The sequence below is a fragment of the Sarcophilus harrisii genome, chromosome 1 (genome assembly GCF_902635505.1).
Source record: "Sarcophilus harrisii chromosome 1, mSarHar1.11, whole genome shotgun sequence".
NCBI lineage: Eukaryota > Metazoa > Chordata > Mammalia > Dasyuromorphia > Dasyuridae > Sarcophilus > Sarcophilus harrisii.
In genome coordinates, this window is record NC_045426.1 from 675,189,862 (window position 1) to 675,210,943 (window position 21,082).

The following is a 21,082-nucleotide window of genomic DNA, read 5'->3' on the forward strand; positions in this document are numbered from 1 at the left end:
GTTTTCTTCTTGTTAATTTTCCAATTTCTTTAGGAGACAAAAAGAGATCTCGCTGTTCCCAATTCATAGACAGAACTCAAGGCTGTTTCCAAGTGACTGGATTTTAAAAAAAGATTTCCCTCCCTTCTCCTCCCCCATCTCATGTTTTCAGTAACGACCCCTATTTTTAATGGGACTTGGCTATTATTTAAATTAAGCATAAGACTTCAATATCCCACCCCGTGCCCCATGTGTCTTTTTGTACTCTATTGATGTGTTATCTAAATCCAGGCTGCATTAATGAACAAACACCCATTTATGCAGAGAAAAATTCTGACCTTATTCCAGACAAGACGGTTAATGACAGTCCAGCCTGACAGATTGGCTTAGAATCGCCATTTGTACCACTGCAGAGCAACATGACGAGGTCTGCAGAACGTAAATGGGGCTCACTGTAGTTAACCGCCATGCACTGATGGGTCAAATCTTATTATAATAATGGAGAAAAGCCTCTGACTTCCCTTCCCTTCTTTCCACCTTTAGTGGTCTCATTAAGAGATACTTGACTGACACTTTCCCAGTGAATTTTAGCTGAATAGCCTTTGATTGTGATAACAAAATGGAATTGCTAAATTAGATGCAAATGAGCTGCCCTTGAAGAAATCCAATTTATGGAGCCTGTCAAAACTCGTGTGGACAATTCCACAGCGGGAGCCATTTTTTCTACAGACCAGAAGGTTACAGGTTCAAGTTCTGTTAAAATACACCTTTGTAATCTCCAGGCTTCAGGTTCTTCTAAGCAACACTGTAAGATAATGATGCAAGTCAGGGTAGACTGAAGTCAATTTTTTCCCACAAAAACTTCCCATATTGTGGCTTAAAGTGCCAAACCAAAGATCACCAAACACATTCAATTGAAATTTTTTTCTCTCCAAAGTTGCCAGTCATATGCTGTCAAATCTAGTGACTTTTTCTCCATTCTCATTCTTAATCTTGCTGCAAAAACTTATTAGACTCTTGCTGTATGCAAGGCACTGTACAAAGTGCCAAGGAAAACAAAGAAAGGCAAAAATATGGTCTGTAACCTCAGGGAACTCACGGTTTATTTTTATTTTTCTTCTGAGTTACTTTATTGTTGAAGTGAATGTTAAACATATAAAATATATTAATTAAAAAAATAAATATTTGCCCACATTTGAATAGTTTGTTCATGCTAAGTTTCTTAAAATTGATCTTTGATACTGGTTTTTATATGTTAAATTTTCTTTTTTTTTATTTTGAAAAAAATTTCTTTACAATATTATCCCTTGCACTCACTTCTGTTCCGACTTTTTCCCTCCCTCCCTCCACCCCCTCTCCCAGATGGCAAGACAGTAAATATGTCACAGTATATCCTAGATACAATATAGGTGTGCAGAAACAAACAGTTCTCTTGTTGCACAGGAAGAATTGGATTCAGAAGGTAAAAATAACCCGGGAAGAAAAACAAAAATGCAAACAGTTTACATTCATTTCCCAGTGTTCTTTCTTTGGGTGTAGCTGCTTCTGTCTGTAGTTGGTCAATTGAAACTGAGTTAGATCTTCTCTTTGTCAAAGAAATCCACTTCCATCAGAATACATCCTCATACAGTATCATTGTTGAGGTATATAATGATCTCCTGGTTCTGCTCATTTCACTCAGCATCAGTTCATGTAAGTCTCTCCAGGCCTCTCTGTATTCCTCCTATTGGTCATTTGTTACATTCATATATTACAATTTACCCAACCATTCTCCAATTGATGGGCATCATTTTCCAGCTTCTAGCCACTACAAACAGGGCTGCCACAAACATTTTGGCACATACAGGTCCCTTTCCCTTCTTTAGTATCTCTTTGGGGTATAAGCCTAGTACTAACACTGCTGGATCAAAGGGTATGCACAGTTTGATAACTTTGGGGGCATAATTCCAAATTGCTCTCCAGAATGGTTGGATTCGTTCACAAGTCCACCAACAATGCATCAGTGTCCCAGTTTTCCCACATCCCCTCCAGCATTCATCATTATTTTTTCCTGTCATCTTAGCCAATCTGAGAGGTATGCAGTGGTATCTCAGAGTTGTCTTAATTTGCATTTCTCTGATCAGTAGTGATTGGAACACTCTTTCATATGAGTGGAAATAGTTTCAATTTTATCATCTGAAAATTGTCTGTTCATATCCTTTGACCATTTATCAATTGGAGAATGGCTTGATTTCTTATAAATTAGAGTCAGTTCTCTATATAGTTTGGAAATGAGGCCTTTATCAGAAACTTTAACTGTAAAAATGTTTTCCCAGTTTGTTGCTTCCCTCCTAATCTTGTTTGTATTAGTTTTGTTTGTACAAAGACTTTTTAATTTGATGTAAATTTCTATTTTGTGATCAATAATGGTCTCTAGTTCATCTTTGGTCACAAATTTCTTCCTCCTCCACAAGTCTGAGAAGTAAACTATTCTATGTTCCTCTAATTTATTTATAATCTCATTCTTTATGCCTAAATCATGGACCCATTTTGATCTTATCTTGGTATATGGTGTTAAGTGTGAGTCCAGAAACTCACGTTTTAATAGGAGAATCAACATGCAAAGAACTATGGAGCTACCATTGATCCTCTCTTCCTGGACACTTTCTCCCTTCTGGGTTTTTGTGACCTTAATCTCTCCTTCTGATTGTTCCTTCTCAGTGTCCTTAGCTGAAACTTCATCCAAGTCACACCTATTGGATAACTTTGGGTATCCAATGACCTACTTTGGACTCTTTTTTTTCTTTTCCCTCTATGCAGGGAATTTTAACCTTTTTTTAAATTTTTCTGATAACTGTATTTCAACACATTTTGATAACTATATTTAAATGTAATTGCTTTCATTTGTAAACATATGTATTTTATGTATTTTAAAACTTGACTTTAAGAAAGGGTCTACAGGATTCTCCAAATTGCCAAAAGGTTAATACCTTCACCTGACACCAAAAAGGTTAATCCCTTTTCCATACTATCCCACTTGATCATCTCATCCATTCTCATAAATTTAGCTGTCTATGCAAATGATTTTCAGATCTATTTACAGTTTTCAGCTATAGAAGCTTAAAACTACTCAAAGACTTTTGGGACACCTAATATCCAGCCCTAATCTCTTTCCTGGGTGCCACATTACCAACTGCCACTTTGATATCCAGTAGGCATATCAAACTCAACATGTCCAAAAGAGAATGCAACATTTCCTTTCAACTCTTTCCCAGCTGGAAATTTCCTTTTACTTCTGAGATAACTACCCTCTTCATGGTCACAAAGGCTTGCAATCTTGGAATCATCTTCAACTTCTCCCTCAAACTCAACCCACTTCTCCAATTTGTTGTAGAATCTTGGCATTTCTACTTTCACATTTCTCATCTATGTTCCCTTCTCTCTGTTCAAATAGCCATCACCTCTAGGATAGGACCCCATCACCTCCCTAAACTAATGTATTAGCCTCTTAGCTGGTCTTCCTGTCTTAAGTTTCTCCCATTCCAATCCTTTCTCCACCCAGCTATTGTGATTTTCCTAAATCATAGTCTTACCATGCCATGTTCTTACTCAAAAAAATCCATTGGCTCTTTCAAGACCAACTTTTATATTTTATATTTTTATATTATATATATATTCTCCATTGGAGATTTAGAGCTCTTCATAATCTGGCTCTTTCCCGTGTTTCCTTATACTTAATTTCCCTCCCCAAACTCAACTACCCAATAACACTGGTCTCTTTGCTATTGCTCGTATGTGGCAATGTCTCCCAAGCTTTAAAAAGATATTGGTGAGGAAACATAAAAACATAAGGAAGCACCCCTTATTGTCCTACCTTCTCTCCTCCTTTCTAGTGCCATTCAACTTAAATTGCCTTCCATTTATAAGATGGTGTCTTCTCTATTATGAGTTTTTTGAGAGCAGGCCCAGTGTCTTGACTTTTCTTTATATCCCTGGCACTTTGTGGAGTGCCTGATACAGAGCATACATTTAAATGTTTCTTGACTTTAACTAAGGAACCTAGCTTTATGGTTTGATTTGAACCTGTTCAAGTTACTGCAACTTTAAGCCAGTTCACGTGAGTAGAGAAGGGAAATAAATAAATGATGCTCTCAGACTCACTAGCCGGCAATAGAAATTTGCTGGTTTTTATAGGTTCTTTCTAATGTTTTGTCCACCAGCAAAAGCCCTTATGGAATGCAACTTTCATGGAACCTTAGAGCTTCATTTGGGATTTGAGAGTGGGATAGAGTTGAAAAAAAGATAAATAACTTTTTAAGGAAGGTCATCCTAGAAGCACCCCGCTGTAGCTAATAGAAACAGCCTCTTCACTCTTGAACCATTCACTTATTTCATCCTTCATGGTCTCTCACTTTGGAAGCAAAGAACACAGAGGCTCAGGCACGCCATGCTGAGAAGAGGTAGGGTGCTCTCCATCCTCTCTGAACATAGCCCATCTTCAAATATAAAACAACTTTCTCTCTGGCTGCTCTACTGGGAACAGCATGATAAGGGGGATTATTGCATCTTAGACCCTTCTCTGTACAATCATTATTCCTTTGGGCAAAATGCCCTTCAAGTTCAGCTATTCCACTACCATATCAAGGCCCACTGGTCTCTTCTGTGCTCTCTGCTGCTTCATTATTTCTCCCTGAAGAGGAATGTGCTCATTGCCTGAGACTGATCTCCACCTGAGGAAGAATGGCTGATGGGGGAACTAATCCAGCAGATCCTCCCACTACACATTCTTTTGACTTTTTCTCATTGGCGTCCTGTAGTGGCCTGAATGAGGTTCAGCCTATCAGAGAAGAGCTGCTTTTATCTAAGTTGGACATTTCCTTGCAGATAAACATGACTTGGAGTCATTCATTTGCCCCTAAATTAATTAATGATTACACAGCTGGAAAACTTGTATCTTCTCCACCACCAGTTACACAATTAGTTCAGAGTGAAGGTCACAGCTGTACCAGCCCTAATTCAAAGCTTCGGGAGATGGCAGTCCCCCTTGATAATGCTAAGGAAACATTAGAAAAAAAGAAAGAAAAGGAAAAATCTGTCATTGGTCTGAAATCTGCCTTACTCGAAACAGCTGGATTTTCACCTTGTGACATTTTTCTAATTTTAGGTTCTTATCACTTTTCTGCCCATGGGGGAGGGTTTACTCTGGCAAAGAGTAAGAAAGAGGGATTTGGGAAAATGTGGAGTTGTGACTTGGAATCAGAAAAACCTGAATTTGAATCCTGCCTCATACATACTTATTAGCCCTATAACCATAGTCAATTAATTTTTCTGGGTCTGTATTCTCATCAGTGAAATGAGGCGCATGGGATTTGTAGAAATAATGGCTTCAAAGGTCTCTTCCACATTTAACTATATGGTTTTATAATCCTTTCTAACTAAAAGACAGGTCAAATATGTTATAGTGCATTGGGTCCTGTATCAAGATCAGTGTTTGAATTCTCTTTCAGACACACTTAAAAACTATATGATTCCTGGGCGATCACTTAGCCCCTGTGAAACTCAGTTGCTTCTTCTGTAAATGAGAGCATTAGATTCCAAGGTCTTTTAGGTTACTTCTAGCCCTTGACCTATGAGCCTATGATCAAAAATCTGGTTAAAATTCATCCTAAATGAAGGTTGAAACCTCTTTATAAGCCAGATTCACACAGCAATTCTCACCTCATCCTTGTTCCATCAATTACCCAATCCCCTCCAGTCTTCAAGGACTGGCCAATAAAGTGACCATGATCTTAGACTCCATTGATAGAGTCATGGTATTCAGAATGTGGGAAAAGATGACCCAACTTCAACCCCTCTGACCCTACCTGAAGTCTCCTTCTAGCTCTGGGTTCACATTTTTAGAAGGCACTTGATAAGGTAAAGATGACAAAAATGATGAAGGATCCCAGCATCGTGCCGTATGAGAATCTAGTATGCTGGGGATACTTGCTCCAGGGAAAAGAAAACTCCAGCCTGGAATAATAAATGTCTTCAAGTATTTGAACGACTGCTATGAAGAAATCAGAATAGACTTGTGTTTTATCCCAAGAGAAGAAGAGATAGCAATGGGTCCAAGAATATATTTAAGTTTGATATCAATAGAGAAAAGGAGCTATGAGAATAATAAAATTATGAAATTCTCAGACATTTAAATAAGTAATCAGCCACTCCCCGCTAGAGCACATCTTTACTTGTGTGATCTCTTGTATACACTTAGACTGGAAAAGAGAGATCTTGTGGGTTACCTCATAGAAGAAGAGTTGATAGTTTTCTTGCAGTATTCAAAGGAGTGTCTTCTGGAAAAGAGAATACTTGTTTGACCCCAAAGGACACATCTAGAGTAAGGAAGGAAAGGAGCACTTATTAAGCACCTACTATGTAGCGGATACACTGTACTTTACTAATATTATCTCATTTGATCTTAAAACAACCCTGTCAGGTGGGTATTGCTATTATTTCTACTTTACAGTTGAAGAAAGTAAAGCAAATATAAGTTAAGTGACTTGCCCAGGTCACAGAGCTAAGAGGTTATAATTGAACACAACTCCTCCCGACTTTGGTGCTTTATCCAATGAACCACTACTTATCTCTAACAGGAGGTGAACGGAGGTGGGCTGCAAAGAGACAAATTTAGACGGAATATGATTTAGACAAGGCAAGTAAATGTGTCCAAAAGGGGAATGGGCTGCCTTGGAAGGGATTGAGTCCCCCTCACTAAAAACTTTAAAATAGGCTGTATGGCCACTGAAAGGAAGGATTCTCACAGGTGTGCATTCACATACCAACCACAGCAAAAAATTGTCAGACCTCAAGAAGTGGATGCCTTCAGGCAAAAGAGAAACATTGAACATTTTCTCTCCTTTTCTTCACATTTTGGTCAGTCCTTACTTAAGGCGAAAGCTTTGCTGAGAAAATTTCTTTTCAAACACTCCTGGAGGGCAGAGGGGCAACACGGTCAGTGTTTTAATGCCGGTCTGTCAAACTCCATCTTCACAGCTGATGCCTTTGGCGCTTCTATAAACAGGTGGAGAGTCTCACACTTTGTCTCTCTTGATTGAAAATTAGTCTGGGCAGATTCACTAGTGCTAGAAAGTGGAGATTAAAAGCTACTTTCACTTATCAGGATGTCAGCAGCCAGGCAACTCTTGGCATTAGAAAGGGGTTTATTCTCTGAGAAGAGACATGGATGCATATGTAAGTAGCCACTGGAACATTGCCCATTCCTTCCAGATGGGGAAGGACATGGGGTGCTGAGAAGATAGGTACAGATTCTCTGAGCCATGACTGATCTCCCCAGCAGCAGATATGGAAACAAGTGTGAGGAATCCTGGGATTGTTACTGTGAGGTACTTGAAAGGTTGGGAACCAGAAGATTTTGCTCCAAATCTCAGCTTTGCCATTTACTAATTGGAGATCCTTGGTCAAATCCATGGACTGTTCCCAGTCAACCATTTCCCCGTCTATAAAATGAGGGTATTCAGAGAGATGAGTTCTAAGACCTCTTCCAGCTATAAAAATATTATGACATAATATAACATCATTTATAGTATTATATTAAATAATACAAGGCAATATTAGTATTAAATTGACAATATAATATTATTTGTATTATTATAGTTAGAAGAGGTTTTATAATAATATATTATATGGTAATAATTATAAAGAACTTTAGAAGGGGCAGCGAGATTGCTCAGTGGATAGAGCATCAGCCCTGGAGTCAGGGGGATCTGAGTTCAAATCTGGTCTCAAACACTTAATACTTACTACTTGCTATGTGACCCTGGCAAGTCACTTTATTCCAACTGAATCCAACCCCCCCCCCAAAAAAAAGAACTTTAGAATTAATTGTGTGACTTGGGAGACACTAACACAGGACCTCCCAGCATGGTATGCTCTCATCAGAAAAGGTGCTGTGCTCTTTGAGCAAAGCAAAATTGAATTAGCCCAAAGAAAATATGAAATATGCAAAATTAGAGAAGCTACCCCAAATATTCAAATGGACTATTTGCGTCTGATCTGTGGTAGAGCATTCCAAGCTTGGAATGGTCTGAGCAGACATACTGTAACTCAATTCTAAGATATTGATGTCATTTTTGGTCCTTTCAGACCAAACGGACAACAGCCAAGTAATCATTATACTATATGATAGTATATTATTATACATTAATGATTGCATTATATAATAATACATTATTATACAATAATGATTGTATTATATAATACATTAATTGCATTGTATACTATACAATGATTGTATTGTATAAATGTAGCATTATATTATACAGTGATAATTATGTTATATGATAATATTGTGTTTATAGTAAAAATTATATTGTACAATAATATGCATAATTATTTCATGTTGTAATATTATTATCATTTTAATGGTATAATATTAGCTTGTATTTATATAGCACTTTAAGATTTACAAGGTGTGATGATTACACAGCTGGAAAGTATTGGGAGTTTATAGCTTCATTTTACTTATGTTATCTCATTTAATCTATAAACTTTAAATCTTATGGACCTTAAAGGTCCCCTAAAATGAGAATAACCTTTTAGTAAAAGAGTGATTGCTGCCTTTGGTTTATTTGTTTTATGGCACAAACATTTCCCAATATTTCTGTCCCTGACTCCTGCCTATAGAACCCTCCCCATCCCAGAAAAAATCATTATGTGAAACAAATTTACACCATAATAATATCTGTCAGTATCTTCAACATTCAGTGCTTGTTGCCTCCCTATCTCTCTATCAAGAGAAGAAAAGGCTATTTCTCCATCTTTCCTGGGATCATAGATTAAAAGCTGGAAGGAATCATAGGATTTTAAAGTTTTTATTAAACTCCTACTATGTGCAGGACACCATTCTAAGTGCTGATGGTACAAATACAAGGAGTGACACAATCTATTTGCAAAGAGTGAAGCAATCGATTTACATTCTAGTGAGGTACATAAGAAATGCATATTAAAAATATAGTGTAAACTTAAAGTTAATAAATGCAAATATACACAAAACAGGCAGGGAGGGATGAAGGGCATTAGCAGTTAAATTCAAGAAAGGTTTTGTGGAGATGGGAGTTCTTGAACTGCTTCTTAAACAGAGAGACCATTGAGGTGGCAGTGGTAAGAAGGAAATCTATTTCAGGCATAGGAGGTGGCCAGGAGAATGGCATAGAGATGGAAGATAGAGTGGTATGTGTGAAGAACAGAGAGAAGATGGGGCAAGCTGTCTGTAGAGTGCAAGAGGGGAAGTGATACCTCACAGATTCAGAGCTGGAAAAGACTTTAAGGAACATTAAGTCTAATTCCTTCATTTTATCAATGAGAAAAGTGAGACCAGAGATGAAATAATATAACTGAGGGCACACAGACAATAAATGACAGAACCTTAATTTGAACTCATGTCCTCTGACTCCAGATCCCTCTTTCTACCACATCACTCAGTTCTCTAGAATCAAAATTGATCACTGCCTTTTATTGAATTCAACCTATCTAATGGATGGATGAATGGTTGAATGGATGGTTGAATGGTTGAATGGATGCATAAATGATTGAATGGATGCATAAATGATTGAATGGATGCATGAATGGTTGAATGGAGGGATGGATTTGCATTGTTGTGGTCATTATACTGTGTAGTCAACGTATTGCTCTCCAAATTCTGCTCTCGGCATCAATTCATACCAGTCTTCCCAGGTTTCTCTAAATTCTCCATATTCTTTGTTTTTTTACTACATAATAATATCTCATACCATGATTCATTCAGCTATTCTCCAATCAGTGGGTTCTGAACTTTATTACCAATTTTTTGCTACCAGAAAAAAGTACTACTATGAATATTTTAGTATACACACAAAGTACATTTGTATTGGAGTCATACATACATATGTCCCAAATAAAGTGACAGTATAAAATAGAAGTAGTAAGTGATTCTTGCAAAGTCTCTCTTTAAAGTTATTAAACTATTCACATTTTCAACTTCAAGATTCCATTAGTGGGCATAATACCGCAGAGGGAAAAAAACACAAGATGAATACATATGTATGTGTACAAATCTATAAATGCACACAGCTATGCATATAGAAATGTATACCCAAGTCTATCTATATAGATATTCATATAGAGATTTTTCATATGTGTCTATAGACACATATATACATATAAAAATGTGGAGAATGAGAGATCCTGCTGTTTACATAAGCACAGATGTATCTATAGAGACAGATAACTACACTTATCCATATAGCTTTGTTTGTATGCATTTGTGTGTGTAAAGGAGAGAGAGAGGGAGGGAGGGAGGGATGAAGGAAAGGAGGGAGGGAGGAAAGGAGGGGGGAGAGAGAGATAAATAGATGACAGATACAGAGACAGATAAGCAAAGAAGAGAGAGATGAAGAGATAAATAGATGACAATTACAGAGACAGATAAGCAAAGAAGAAAGAGAGAGATAAATAGATGACAGATAGATAGAGAGACAGATAAATAAGCAAAGAGAGAGAGAAAGAGATGGAGAGATAAATAGATGATAGATAGAAACAGAGACAGATAAGCAAAGAGAGAGAGAGATAGAGAAATAGATGACAGATAGATATAGAGACAAATGAGAGAGAGAGAGAGAGAGAGAGAGAGAGAGAGAGAGAGAGAGAGAGAGAGATTTGTAACCTTTCTTTGCCCTTGATCTCTGTGGTATCTATCTAGTATCAGAAACAAAGGATTTGAAGAATTTAATAACTCTAAGGAGAGACTGCAAGAATCACTTGTCACGCTCATCCAATATTGTCCCTTTATTTGGCATTGAAGACTATTCAAGTGCTCATGGCTAAATATGGATTGAGCCTGTACACTGTGCATAAATTTCACTGGTAAAGATTAGGATTGGTTTCCCAATGTGGTCTTGGAGACCAAGAAGCTTTGAGAGCTCAGTTCATTAAACCTCTCTCCAAAGAGAAATCTGGGAGATGAGTTTCAATGCTCTCCAGACTGATGATTCTGAAAATGGGAGGAAGCATGACAAAGGACCTTTTATCGTTCTGTCATAGACTCATGGGTTTTTTATCAATATTAATTGATAAGATTGTTCTAAAATCATAAAAGCCATGCAGTTTTTGCAAAAAATGCAGTCGCTAGAGTTTTGGAATGTCCCTGTGTGAGCTAAAAGACAAATGGTCCCAAGTGTACAGAAGCACTGGTAGGGCCTTCAGCAATTATGTTTGTTTTTGGAGAACTGTCAGCACACAAATGTGTTGGCTAAGCCTAGCTCCCAATCAAAAAAAAATCACACAAAATAACATTTGTGAGATGCAAAAGTTACTTGCATTTACTATGCAAAGGATTTTTAAATCTTAAAATGTTGTATTATTGTCATTATTTACTAATGACTAGAATCAAGGCTGAGCTTGTTTATTTGTGCAGTTTGCCTTGGAAAAAGAAACAAAATTAATTTGCAAATTGTTCTTCTGGACATTAGTGACACTGTTTTTAGCTCTAATAAATTAGACCCAACCACGGCCCAGACAGTTATTGCTTCCATGAACAATGAGAAAGCGGGTGCTGCAGAGTCCCGGTAACTTTATTTTCAGGGTATTACATCGCATTAGCTGTGACATTGAAGGGGCTTGATAAATATCTGTTGCACTAGTGCCTATTGTAGCTAATAGAATTTAACTCTTCCCTTTCAAGATTTCCAGCTTCCCCCTTATACTTCTATAGGCATCTAGATGCTGTAATAGACAGAGCATTGGACCTACAGAGCCGAATTCAAATCTGTCCTCAACACTACTTAGCTGTTGGGCCCTGGGCAAGTCCCTTAAGCTCTGACTCACTTTCCTTATCCAGAAAATGAGGGTAATAAAACATCCACCTCTTATGGTTGGTCCAGATCAACTGATATACGTAATTATATGGATTATACCCAAAATGTATAATGGTTTTGCCAGCACTAAAAGGCTGTCTATAAATCACTTCCCATAATTATTACCATCCATTCAACCAGGTACCTTCCATGTTCCAAGCACCAAACTGGGCCATAAGCAGGGAAATTAGTTTGCTTTTTAGCTTCCTCACTCAGATACTTCATAATCCACTTTTCAGAAAGTATCACCTCTTGTGGTCCCCTGTTGCTCAGGGCTCAGCTACTGTTTGGAGGCGACAGCTGCCTCTGGGTCTTGATTTCCTCTGCTGTGTGATATTAGCCACTCATTAGAAAATGGAAGCCCTGAAGCATCACTGCCTGGTTCTTGAGGTGTCCAAGGGCCCATAAACTGCCTTGATTTGAAACTAATGGCAATTTAGAGCTCCATTCCCCATTGTCTCATTTCGGCTATGATGCTGAAGAGGTGACAGGTCCTTCATTTTAAAAATCTAGACTGTTTTCAATTGCAGTCTTGATTGAAAATCTTCTGTGAGGTAGAATCGTGACTATTTGGAAGCCTTGGAGACTTTGGATGGAAAGCTGCTGAACTCCCTGCTAACATTTGTGGGGGGTGCTCCGTGGAAAAGGGGACATGTGATGATGTTAGAACCCTGGGAGAGAGTAATTGGCTTGGGGACATGCACGTGAGGATGAGGACCTTCTCTAGGAGAAAGCGGGTCCCACCCAATGCCCTTTAGCACAGAGCCCTGTTTGCCCTGGTTCCAGCTCTTCACCAGATAATCACTATCCTAACTAACATCATAGTAATAGGACCAATGAATGCAATGTGCTACAATTAGGCAAACACCCCCAACTTATGGTATTGTCCTTTTCTCATCTCAACTCAGGTCATATACATTTCTTTTTTTTTTTTTTTTCTGGGTCAAGTGGGATTAAGTGACTTACCTAAGGTAACACAGCCAGGAAATGTTTAGTGTCTGAGACCAGATTTGAACTCATGTCCTCCTGACTTCAGGACTGGTGCTCTACCCACTGCATCACCCACCTGCCCCTGAGTCATATACATTTCAATCAATATGCTCAGAGCGATATAGCAGATGAATATGTAAAATCTACACATATCCTATCAAAGGAACCCCAAGGGTGACCTAAAAACTCACCATATAGTGAGAAGAACTGAGTTGAAAGTCACAAGAACTCAGTTCTAGCCTTCACTCTACTAGCAACTTCCTAGAGCATTTCTCTGGTACCTTATTTTCTCATCTGGTAAATGGGGATAACAATGTCAATCAACAAGCATGTTCTAGGTACTAATAGAGGCTAAGAAGACAAATACTCAAATTTAAAACCCCCTGTCCTCAGGGAGCTTACCTTTCTAGTTACATCACAAAAACTGGGCCAAGCAAAATGGCTATCCCATTTAGAGTCAGAGGATCTATTGTTTGAGCCCTGCCTCTACCCAACACTTTTTGGCCTTGGACAAATCAATTCAACACTCCCAATCTCAGTTCCTTCAACTATAAAATGGGGATGATTGAATTTAAAGCTGGGAGACAACGTAAGAATAATCAAACCCAACCCTTTCTTTACACATGAGTAAAAAAATGAAGTCAAGAAAGGGAAATATTTGTCCTAGTTCACAAAGACAGTACCAGAATTAGGATTCAAGTCCGGGCTCCATTTTCCACTATACATGATACTCATTAATAATTGCCCCACAGCAGAACTCATGCATTTATTGGGAGGAAGGGGGTTTAGCCTGAAAGCGCTACGTGCAGATGTTATTATTAGTTGATGTTTTTTCAGTTGTTTTTCAATCATGTCCAACTCTTTATGCCATCATCTGGGATTTTTTTTGGCAAAGATACTTGAATGGTTTCTCATTTTCTTCTCCAGCTCATTTTACAGATGAGGAAACTGAGGCAAATAGGTTTAGTGACTTCTCTGGGGGTCCCCCAACTAGGAATTATCTGAAGCCAGATTTGAATTCAGGAAGATGAGTCTTCCTGACTCCAAGCCTGGTGCTCTATCTATTAGGGCACCATTTAGCTAGCCCATTATTATTATTTTCTTTAATATGATATATCAAATAATGAATGTGGAAGCATTAAATGAAATAGGATCTCCTTCATGGGAGGTAGCACAGAATAAACAGAGAATAAGCTGATCTCAGAGTCAGGAAAACCCAAGTTCAAGATTTGCCTTTGCTGTAGATTGTTTTGACTCCAGCATCAGTCCTCCCAGTGCCTCCTAGAACCCTTTAAAGCTAGAATTGGGAGATTAGGTGCCAACCTGCTTCGGTAGAGGTATTTTCCTCATAGGAACCTCCTTTGTCTATTAAATCAGAGATTGAATTTTTTTTAAGTGACATACACCTGGAAAGTTCATCGTCATCAACTTGCCATCAATCTGTATGTATTGAGCATGTTCTGTGGACACATATATTGGGTATTCCAGCCCAACTGGTCCTCCTGCTGTTCTCCATATGGTGTATTCTCTCTACCACCAATAAGCCTTTGTACAGACTGTCTTCCAAACCGGGAAAGAATTCCCCTCTCTTCTCAGAGCCCTATACTCCATGAAAGATTATTTCCAATATAAAGCCTTTCATAATCCTCATATAACAATAATAACTCATCTTTTCATAGACCTTTAAGGCTGGCAAAGAATTTTATAAATATTATCTCATTTGTTCCTCACAACAATGCTTAAAGGGAGGAGCTAATATTATCCTAAATTTTACAGATAAAGAAATTGAGGCAGAAGCTGAGTGAATTGCCCAGAGTCACACAGCTAGGAAGTGTCTGAATGCAGGTCTTCCTTACTCCAAAACCAGAACTCTCCTCAAATTTAACTTCCTCAATTATTAGCACTTCTGCCCTGTCCCTTCCCTTCCCAATCTTAGGACAAAAGGATTACTTAGCATTTCCTTTGTATTTATTTTTTACTTTTTTTATCTGTTTCCATCATGTTTCTCCAAGTAGAATACAAACTCCTAAAAGGCAGGGGTCAGTGTTCATTTGGGCCACGAATCAGAAAGACTCATCTTCCTGAATTCAAATCTGACCTCAGATACCTACTAATTATGAGACCCAAGGCAAGCTGCTTAATCCTGTCTGCTTCCATTTCCTCCTCTGGAAAATGAAATGGCAAAAACACTCCAGGATTTTTGCTTAGAAAACCCCAGATGTGGTCACAAAGAGCTGACACAGTGGAAAACAACTGAACAATGACATCACCAGTGACTAGCACAGTGCCTGGCACATTATAGGTATTTAATAAATGTCTATTGGGTTGGATTGAATTAAGCTGAATTGTGGATCAGAACAAGTATGAACAGAAATATAAAGTCTCGCTAGCGGTACCTACCTACATTCTTAATGCCCTCCTAGAGAGCAGGCAACCACATTCAGTAAACTGTAAAAATAATTGCCCATTTTTGAAGCTATGTATAATCTGTTTTGTAACAGCAATAAGACACAATCGCTGCTGATTTTCTGGGTGAAAATTACATTTCTCCAGCAGCCCAGCAAGTCACTCTCTGCACTTAGCTCTCTTCCTCTTTCCCTACAGACCAGAACAGATGGAAGCCAGACTAGTTTTAGCTCTAAGGCATTAGAGCTTGCAATAATGCTTTCCACAGTTGGAGTGGAAACCAGTGGGTCTGTCTCAGACTCTCTCTATGTGACTTAGTAACAAGAAAGTACCTCAGTATGAAGTCCTGGCCCCTGAGGATGGTCCCTATGGGGGGTAGTCCATAGAGCATGAGTACGGGGGTTCAGCCACCCCATCCTCCAAGATGAAGATCTACCTGTGAGCTTGCAGAATTCTTAATCAGTAGCTCCAATGGCTTTTTTTTCCCCCATCCTATATTCTTTTCGATTTCTCTGCAGTTTCTGGCCCTGCTAATCACCCTCTTCTCTTGGATATTCTTTCCTCTTAAGGTTTTCATGACACTGCTCTCTGATTCTCTACCTGTTTGGCCATTCCTTTTCAATTTTCTTTGTTATATCTTCTTCCAGATCATCCCTGCTATCTGTGAGGGTTCTGTCCTTCTGTTCTCTTTTCCTTCTATACTATTTCCTTTGATGATCTCAGCTCCTGTGGATTCAGTTAAGTGCTACAAGGTGATACAGTGCCTAGAACACTGGGTATAGAATCAGCAAGACAAATCCAGGCTCAGACATTTACTTGCTATGTGACCCTTGGCAAGTCATTTAACCTTTATTTGCATCAGTTTAACTCATCTGTAAAATGGAGATAATAATATCATCTACCTCCAAGGGTTGTTGCAAAGATCGAATGAGAAGATAATTACAAACTGCTTAGCATGGTGCCTGCCATATAATAAGTGCTATGTAAATGTTAGCTATTAGTATTGTTACTAGTCATCATTGCTTTGCAGATGATTCCCAGATTTAATTATCCAGCTCTACCCTCTCCTCACCTCCAGTCTATCTCCATGGTCTATTGGACAAATTGAACTGGATGTCCTATAAACATCTTAAATGCAACATATCAAAAACTGAATTTATTATCTTTCTTTCCATGCCCTCCCCTCATTCTAATGTTTTATTACTATAGAAAGTGCCAACATGCTCCCAGTCACAGACTCAAAATCTCTTCTTTTCCCTTCTTCCTTCCCTTTCTTTCTTTCTTCCTTCCTTTTTCTTCCTTTCCTTCCTTCCTTCCTTCCTTCCTTCCTTCCTTCCTTTCTTTCTTTCTTTCTTTCTTTCTTTCTTTCTTTCTTTCTTTCTTTCTTCCTTCCTTCCTTCCTTCCTTCCTTCTTTCTTTCTCTCTTTCTCTCTCTCTCTCTCTCTCTCTCTCTCTATATATATATATATATGCATATATATATCCATATATCATAGCATCTCTTAAATATACACTCCCTTCTCTCCTCTGACATTGCCATCACCCTGGTCTACAATCTTTTCATTTTATCCTTGATCTAGCACACTAACATTCTGCTTAGACTCTCTCTCTCAAATCTCTTCTCACTCCAGTCCATTCTTTATTCATCTTTCAAAGTGTTTTTCCCAAAGTGGGAGTCTGATCATGTCACATCACTAGCACAACAAAACTAAGGTGGCGCCTCATCACTTCCAGGATAAAATATAAAATCCAAAGTTTGGTTTTCAAGTCCCTTCACAACAATACCTCTTCCTGTCTTTTCAATCCTCTTACATTTCATAGTTCCCCACGTCCTCAGTGATCTAGTGACAGTTCCTCCTTGTTGTTTTTTCCACACGACAATGTATCCCCTGACTGAATATTTTTGCTGCCTCTCCACTGAACAGCCTCTCCCTCCTTATCTCTTCCTCTTAATTTCTTTGGCTTCCTCGAAATCTCAACTAAAGTCCCACCTTTTATAAAAAAGGTATTCCAAAAATGCCATCCACATCTAGAGAGGTTGTATATTCTTTTTGCTCAGGATATGTTTTGTTTTGTTTTGTTTTGTTTTCCAGGGGATTTTTGGAGGCAGTCAGGGTTTTAAATGCCTTGCCATGATCATACATAGCTCATTAGTATCTGAGGCTGGATTTAAAGTAGGTGCCCCTAAAACCAGGGCTGGTGTTCTACCCACTGTGCCACCTAGATGTCTCCATCCACATCTAGAGAGATAACTATGGAACTATGGAAGTCAAGAAAGTGACATTATCTGATATATCTGATATATATTGTGACATTATCTCTTCCTGAGTCTTTGAAGTCCAATCAGATTTGATATATATTGTGACATTATCTCTTCCTGAGTCTTTGAAGTCCAATGGCAATACACATTCAAGATGGCTGGTGATAGCCTGGGATGTTGTGGATGACCTTGGCATCAACAGAACCTATTTCAGATGCCTTCATGGCCATTGGAACAAATTGTCCTCATCTTCTCCTTCCATAGTTGTTTGCATATGGTTTCTTCAATCCACTGGACTATGAGTTCCATAAAAGCTAGTACTATTTGGTTTATTTGTTTTGGAATTTTTCACCTTTCTTTTTATTCCCAGCATTTAACAGAATGCCTGGCATGTAATAAACACTCAAAAAATGCTTGTTGACTGACTTACAGAAACACTATCAAACATTTACAGAGAAAGAAAATCTTGGGCAACATCAAACAGGGACCAAACAGCAAAGGTGGCATTTGAACCCAGATTCTCTAACTCTAGACACTGAAATTCAGTGGAAAGAGCTCTTCCTCAGGAGTCATGTGATTTGGATTCAGTAATTCTGTAATGACATCTATGACCTTGGACAAATCCCCTAATTTCCCTAAGACTCCTTTCCCCACCTGTAAGATGAAAAAGCTAGACTAAATAGCCCCAGGGTCACTTCAAGTTCTATGTCAATGATCCTGGCTTTTCTCTAAGAGTTCTTTTCTTGCTGATAGCAGATGCTAATAAAAACATATTTCCTTCCTTTTCCCCTATTTTACAAATAAGGAATCACAGGGGCAGCATTGGGATTCAGACCTAGGTCCTCTGACTCTATATCATGCTGAGACTTTCCTTGCTCCAGCCAGAATCAACCCGTCCCCACCCCCACCCCCAGTATAAGAGCTAAGGTCTCAGAAAATTCATTGGAGAATTTTGTTATTCAGACATTTTCAATTATGTCCGACTCTCAGTGACTCCAACTGGGATTTTCTGGCATAGATACTGGTTTGCCATACCTTCTCCAGTTCATTTTACATATGAGGAAACTGAGGTAAACAGGGTTAAGTGGTGGCTTGTCCAGGTTCACCCAACTAGTAAGTGCCTGAGGCTGGATTTGAACTCAGGGAGAGGAGTGAGTGTTCCTGACTCCAGACCTGGTGCTCTGTACACTATTCCTCCATTTAGCTGTCCTATATCTGGGAACAAGTTCATCCTGACAGATCCCAGGCCAAAGATCCAAAGTCCTAGGCCATTCAGTCAATTTGAAAGCTCTGAGCCAGGGAAAGCATAGTTTATTTTTAAGCACACAGTAAAATTAATGACTGCGATTTGGAAGCTTTTAATTAAAGCTGATAGCACTTACCAAGATACTAGGCAAGTTTGAACCTGCTTAAACACACACACATATACACACACAAATTTGATTGGAGGCTAAATCACTCATGCCTAGGTCTGGGTGGGAGGGGAAGGTGTTGATTTAATCTCCTGTTCCTCACCTCATAAACTACCTGTGTTTATTAATAATAATAATGTTGTTATTATTATTTAGATACCTGGGTGTATATGTCACGCTGATTGATTTTGCAATAACCTGCTCTTATAAAAGTGAATATTGCAGTGGCTTTCCATAACCTCCAGCAGAGTTATTAAGACCAAGACATGATGCCAGATAACATCTTGTCCCCTAGAGGCCTGGCCTGACTCACATACTGATGGGGCTTCATGTTTTCCTAAAGAAAGGGACTGGAACGTTCAAAGGAAGCCAAGAAAACAAGCTGCTCTTTTTCCTGTGAATCTCTAGTTTATTGATTAACTGACCGACTAACTAATCTATTACTCAAACTCTCATCAGCCAAGTAGTTTTACAAATGGGGAAACTGAAGCCTGTGAAGGTTAAGTGGTGGCTCATGAGCTGAACAAAAGAGGCAGGATGTGAACCAGGGTCTTCTGATGCCAGAAGCAGCAATCTTTTCATTGCAACATGCTGGTTGCTAATGCAAAACATGAAAATATAAAAGATAAGTAGAATTCACTCATTGGCCAAGAACTTCAATTTATCAAGGAGACTCGATCTCAAGGGCACCAAAGAGAATGGCAACATCATAGATTGAGAACTGAAAGGGACCTCAAATATCATTGTATCCAATGCCCCTTATTACAGATAAGGAAACTGAGGCTAGGGAAGTGACTTGCTCAAGAAACATGATTTCATACAGGTCCTCTGACTCCCAATACATTGCTCTTTCCACCATACCATACTGCCCATCATTCTACTGATTCAATAAATAATGACCTTTGGTTTAATTTGTATGGCAAGGTCACTTAACTACCCTCAGCTTCAGCATTCATTTGGAAAATTGGGATGATCATAGTACTTACCTTACAAGGTTGTTGAAGATCAGATAAAATTATGCATATAAAGCTTTTATAGAAGTTTTTGGGTGCCATTTTTTATTTTTGTTTTTAAAGAACAGTATAATAAATAGAGAACTGAAAGTAGGAGGCTAGAAAGACCTGGATTCAATTTCTGTCTCTGGAATAAACTGATTCTGTGATCCTGCACAAGTCACTTCAACTCTCAATGCTGTGGGAAATTCATTAAGACTATTAAATGAATGGCACAGTAGATAGAACACTGGGCCTGGAGTAAGGAAGACCTGAGTTCAAATATAGCCTCAAAAACTTACTAGCTGTGTGAGCAGTTAACCTCAATTTCAGTTTCCTCATCTGTAAAATGGGAATAATAGAACCTAGTTTACCAGATTGTTGTAAGAATCAATAGAGATAATAGTTGTAAAGAGCTTAACATAGTACCTGACACATATATAAATGAGTGTGGCTGCTGCTGCTTACTGATAATGATAATGATTAAATTACAGTGAAGATGCCAGTTTGCATTAATAGAACAAATTTCCTCAACTGCCAATGAAATCATAAGTCTCATTCATAGATATGTTGGACTAGAAGGCCTTTGAAGTCTTTTGTGACTCTGAGATGTTCTAATTCAGAAGTGAGCAATAAATAATTGGTATCCACCAAGTGAGGAGCAATCAGATTCTTAGAAAGAAGGAAGAAAATTGCCCTGCCCCTTTGGGGTAGATTCTTCACAATGGGTGAATTTAATCAATCTCTCTCTCTGTCTCTCTCTCTCTCTCTCTCTCCCCTCTAAGCTGGTACGCTATAGCGCTGAGGGACTGCTCCAGCTGGGCCCTCTTGGTTCCACTGCCTTCCTGCCAGACTCCAAGTGTCTCATTGATGATGGGAAAGGTCGAACACCTACCTTGAAGAAATGTGAAGATGTGTCCCGTCCTGCCCAGAGACTCTGGGATTTCACTCAGGTGAGAGCTAAGGTGTCGGGAAGGGGAGGGCAGTAGGAGGTCCCCCAGTCTAGGATTGTTTCTACCGCATCATGTCCTCTTGTGTTTGTCTTTGATGGAAACTATCAAGTCCTCAGATAAGTATCCTCAATTCCTAACATTCAGAGAGGAAGTCAGCCAGGAGAGACCTGCTCAGATTAGGAAGTGGGACTGTTGCCATCAAAGCTAGGGAGCTGTTATG

At 38.7% G+C, this 21,082-nt stretch overlaps 1 protein-coding gene across 2 annotated transcripts in view; it reads left to right on the plus strand.

Moving 5' to 3' along the window:
- The window catches only part of GALNT9 (polypeptide N-acetylgalactosaminyltransferase 9), a 286,077-nt gene that overhangs the window by 258,576 nt on the left and 6,419 nt on the right, over positions 1-21,082 (plus strand). For both annotated transcript variants that reach the window (XM_031948368.1, XM_031948369.1), the window contains one exon: positions 20,695-20,862. In XM_031948368.1, the coding sequence (XP_031804228.1) occupies positions 20,695-20,862 (168 nt within the window). The remainder of the gene's footprint in view (positions 1-20,694; positions 20,863-21,082) is intronic.